The following is a 4,608-nucleotide window of genomic DNA, read 5'->3' as shown; positions in this document are numbered from 1 at the left end:
TCTCGGACTACAATACCAAATGTGTGCTCTGTTTTTATTTTCAGACGCTGATGTGTAATTTAAGGGAGATTAGGCTGTTATTTCTCACCGATGAAACGATCGAAAAGCAGTAGAACGCCGAGGTCAACTTTGCTTTTCATCCTTTCGTGGGGCGATAAATTAAGTGGCAATTGCCTACTTGGGTCGATCTAATCGACTGGCTCCCTCTCTAAAAATTTCGGGTCTTCTGCCTAGAGTAGAAAAGAATATCATAGATAATTCTACTCAATGTTTAATACTGATTTCAAATTTCGGCACAAGGCCAGCAATTTCGTGGAGGGTTAAGTCGATTACATTGACTCCGGTGTTCCACCGATGCTTACTTTATCGAGTCCGAAAGGATGAAAGGCAAAAATCGACACTGGTGGAATTTGAGTAGAACGCTTTGAATGCGAGGAACTATGAGGGAGGAAGAGATGTGGTCATCAACCTCACTGCAGTTGTTGTTCGGGATCACTCTCAGTGTCCTCAATGCCATAGGATCTGCCTGTCTCGTATCGATCTTCCAGCCACGCCCGATCCCACGAGAAACGATATATTGGAGGCAGAGAAGAATGAACGTCATGGATCGACGCTGTCATCACTTTTGACGGGCAGTCACAACGTTAGCAAAGCAAGCCTAGTGAGCTATGTTCCTCTCTCATGATAAGGAAGTTCCTCTGGACATTACTGTCTCGAGTTATAAGACTCATAGAGCTTGTCACTCAGTTTCCATGGCGTGTAAGTGAGGAAAATCAAATCACACCACTCCAAGTCTAGCGCAGGGTAACTCATTTACAACGAGAGAACGTTACTAAAGCAATGTGAAAAGAAGTGTTGTGCTCGAGAATACAGTTCACCGCCCGGTCTGGGAATTGAAACCACGATCTTGAGATCGTAAAAGCAACACCTCTAACTACTAGGTCAGGCGCCTTCAGGTGGTATGTTGTTGTCGGCACTCCGTCGCTTACGACGTCGAGGGTTCCAGTTGATCCGATCAACGGAACAGCCTGCTCGTGAAATTAACGTGTAAATGGCTGAGCACTCCACATACACGTGTACCCTTAATGTAGTTCTCGGGGAGATTCAGCGTGACACAGAGTGTGACAAGGCTGACCCTTTTGCATTACAGGCACAACAGAAACAGGAAGTAAGAGTGAGAGAATGTTGTGGTGAAAGAGTACAGCAGGGTTCGCCACCATCCCCTGCCGGAGCCTCGTGGGGCTTTTAGGTGTTTTCGCTCAATAAACACTCACAGCGCCCGGTCTGAGAATCGAAACCGCGATCCTATGACCGCGAGTCCGCTGCCCTAACCACTGGGCCATTGCGCCTCCACATCAGGTGGTATAATAAGCTAAATTATAATTTTAAAGGAACTTGGGCCACGTACTCGGATTCTTCTGGTAGAAGTCCCAACCAAAGAAGTTCACACTGAGCGGATATTTAGAATAAGTCACGTTCGATAAGTCACATTTGTTATGCTGTTTTTTGTATTCCATCACATTACAGTATGGCAAAGTCCTGCATTTATCAAGACATTCTTCCACACTGACGTTGCGTAGTCTCTCCAGGTCATGATCTCTGATTGAAACTCCGAGTATCTTGATATATTCTTCATTAGCTGGAATAATGAAAAAAAAAAAAAAAAAATTAAACAAAGTAAAAATTCTAAATCGTGTTGACGACGTAAACAGGAATGATGACGATGATGACGACATAAATTATGATGATGATGGTGGTGGTGGTGGTGGTGAGGGTAATGAGGATGACGACGATGACAAGGAAAAAAAAGGGTGGACAAAAAATATAAAACAAAAGCACAGACTTCACTCGACCCGGAAGGAATCAAAACGAAAGTTGACTTCGGTAGGATTTGAACTCAGTACGAAAACAGACAAAACAAATAACATAAGGTATTTTTTTTTACCGACGATCTAATGACTCTACAGATCTGCCGCCACCTTATTGCTTACAAATAGTCCACGAGTTCAAATCAACTGCATGCTTTTCGTTGGGTTTAAAATCGGTAGATCACTTTATTTCATTTACATTGCTTCGTTTTATATTGTTGCTGAGAAATTAGGTATCAGATACTTATATTTGTTGTCTAAGATAACCAGAACTGGCCATTGATAATTAGCTATACATACGAGTAATCATAGTATCAAAGAGAAAGTGTCAAGTAATTATTTGAACAATTCTATTTGATTACGTTGCTAGCCTATATTCTTGCAACTTTACTCTGGCAGATATGGTGAAGTCCATGGCTTGCTGTTGAGGACATAAAAAAAGATCTAAAGATCTGGGATTATTTCACACATTAGGCGAGGTAATTAAAGCCAGCAGGATCCGAGGAAATATCCCATGTTATAAATATCCTTATTTTTAAGGATTTCTAGAAGAAGGTTACAAGATGGGATGTGTAGTTGAAAGATCCGGAAGTTTCTCCAAATCGAGCCGCTATTTCTCCTCATTGTGATTAGAACGTCGCAGGAAAGAACTGCAGGGCGGATCCTTTAAGCCGAGCCAAAAGGCAGGAGACCAAAAGAGTAGACCAAGAACGAGATGGCTGGAAAATGCCCATAGTCTCAGTTGGTCACAAGGGAACCCAGCCGGAAAATATAATGACGGCTACTTCTGATAGGACCCTATGGAGAAGATACCTGAGCACTACATTCATAACCCTCCTACGAATAGTATGCAGAGAAGACGGATGGATAACTTTCATTTGTTACATTAGAGATTGCCACAATGTCTTTGATTTCATTGTTAAACGCCCAACATTCTTCTCTCGTTACGTTAAAAAGAATTCGATTATAGTCTTTGATTTGGTTCCATAGTTAAGCATAATACTCGAACTCATGTGGGGAGAAACAATAACACAGATAATTCTTTCTATTATAGGCCCAACGCCTGGAATTTGCTGGGAGAGGAATAGTCGATCACATTGATGCATGTGCTCAATTGATGCTTATTTTATCGATCTCGAAAGAATTAAGGGTAAAGTCGACCCCGGTAGAATTTGAACTCTGGGCGTAAAGCCGGAAGAAATGCCATTAAGCATTATCTGACATGCTCACGATTCTGCCAAATCACCGCCTTAATGATGTCATAGATAAATAAGGCAGCAAGCTGGCAGAAACGTTAGCACGCCGGGCGAAATGCTTAGCAGTATTTCGTCTGTCTTTACGTTCTGAGTTCAAATTCCACCGAGGTCGACTTTGCTTTTTCATCCTTTCGGGGGTCGATAAATTAAGTACCAGTTGCCTACTTGGGTCGATCTAATCGACTGGCTCCCTCTCTAAAAATTTCGGGTCTTGTGCCTAGAGTAGAAAAGAATATCATAGATAATGCTACTCAATGGTTAATACTGATTTCAAATTTCGGCACAAGGCCAGCAACATCGTCGAGGGTTAAGTCGATTACATTGACTCCGGTGTTCCACTGATGCTTACTTTATCGACTCCGAAAAGATGAAAGACAAAAATCGACACTGGCGGAATTTGAACTCAGAAAGTAAAGACAGACGAAATGTTGCTGAGCATTTTACCCGGCCTGCTAACGATTCCGCCAGCTCGCCGCCTTACTCAATGATTGACATTGCGATTGCTGTTTTAATTGTTGTTGGCCCTCCGTCGCTTACGACGACGAGGGTTCCAGTTGATCCGATCAACGGAACAGCCTGCTCGTGAAATTAACGTGCAAGTGGCTGAACACTCCACAGACACGTGTACCCTTAACGTAGTTCTCGGGGGGATATTCAGCGTGACACAGAGCGTGACAAGGCTGCCCCTTTGAATTACAGGCACAACAGAAACAGGAAGTAAGAGTGAGAGAAAGTTGTGGTGAAAGAGCACAGCAGGGTTCGCCACCATCCCCTGCCGGGGCCTCGTGGAGCTTTAGGTGTTTTCGCTCAATAAACACTCACAACGCCCGGTCTGGGAATCGAAACCGCGATCCTATGACCGCGAGTCCGCTGCCCTAACCACTGGGCCATTGCACCTCCACAGTTGTTTTAATAATCCCTCTACAAAATATGTTAAGAATAGTTTAACTCTAGAATACTTACGGTTAAGCAACTGGTAGAAATCTCTATAGTGGCTGTATTTGGCCTTGGTTTGTTGCCCATTGTGGTAAGAGAGGAAACAGTTGTTATTCTTTCTCCCAAATTCGAATGACCGACAACCGTGCGTAAGAAGACATTGGTAAGCACAGTCTTTGAGCGACATGTTTCTGTGAATGTCGATATAGGTGTGGAGTGGTACGTAACAGTACTTGACTTCAATAAACCATGTTTTCGTAATGACACCTGGAAGAAGAAGAAGAAAACAAACAATGAGAAAAAAAATAACACAGAACACACAATTTCTAGGTTTTTTCCCCCCCTTTCAAATCAAAGGTTTCAAATTTTGGCAGAAGGCCAGCAATTTCGGAGAAGGAAGTGAGTCGATTACATAGACATCAGTGCTCAACTGGTACTTATTTTATCGTTCTCGAAAGGATGAAAGGTAAAGTCGATCACGGCGGAATTTGAACCTAGAACGTATAGGCGGACGAAATACCACTAAGCATTTTGCCCGGAGCGGTAAT

At 42.9% G+C, this 4,608-nt stretch overlaps 1 protein-coding gene across 1 annotated transcript in view; it reads right to left on the bottom strand.

The window, feature by feature from the left end:
• LOC128249920 (uncharacterized) overlaps positions 1-4,608 on the bottom strand; it is a 14,154-nt gene that overhangs the window by 5,226 nt on the left and 4,320 nt on the right. Inside the window, exons 3-4 of the mRNA XM_052974533.1 lie at positions 4,088-4,327; positions 1,409-1,639 (exon numbers count right to left, since the gene is read on the bottom strand). Coding sequence (XP_052830493.1) covers positions 1,409-1,639; positions 4,088-4,327 — 471 coding nt within the window. The remainder of the gene's footprint in view (positions 1-1,408; positions 1,640-4,087; positions 4,328-4,608) is intronic.

The sequence above is a fragment of the Octopus bimaculoides genome, chromosome 18, assembly GCF_001194135.2.
Source record: "Octopus bimaculoides isolate UCB-OBI-ISO-001 chromosome 18, ASM119413v2, whole genome shotgun sequence".
In the NCBI taxonomy this organism is placed as follows: Eukaryota; Metazoa; Mollusca; class Cephalopoda; order Octopoda; family Octopodidae; genus Octopus; species Octopus bimaculoides.
This window is presented reverse-complemented; position numbering and strand designations above follow the sequence as displayed.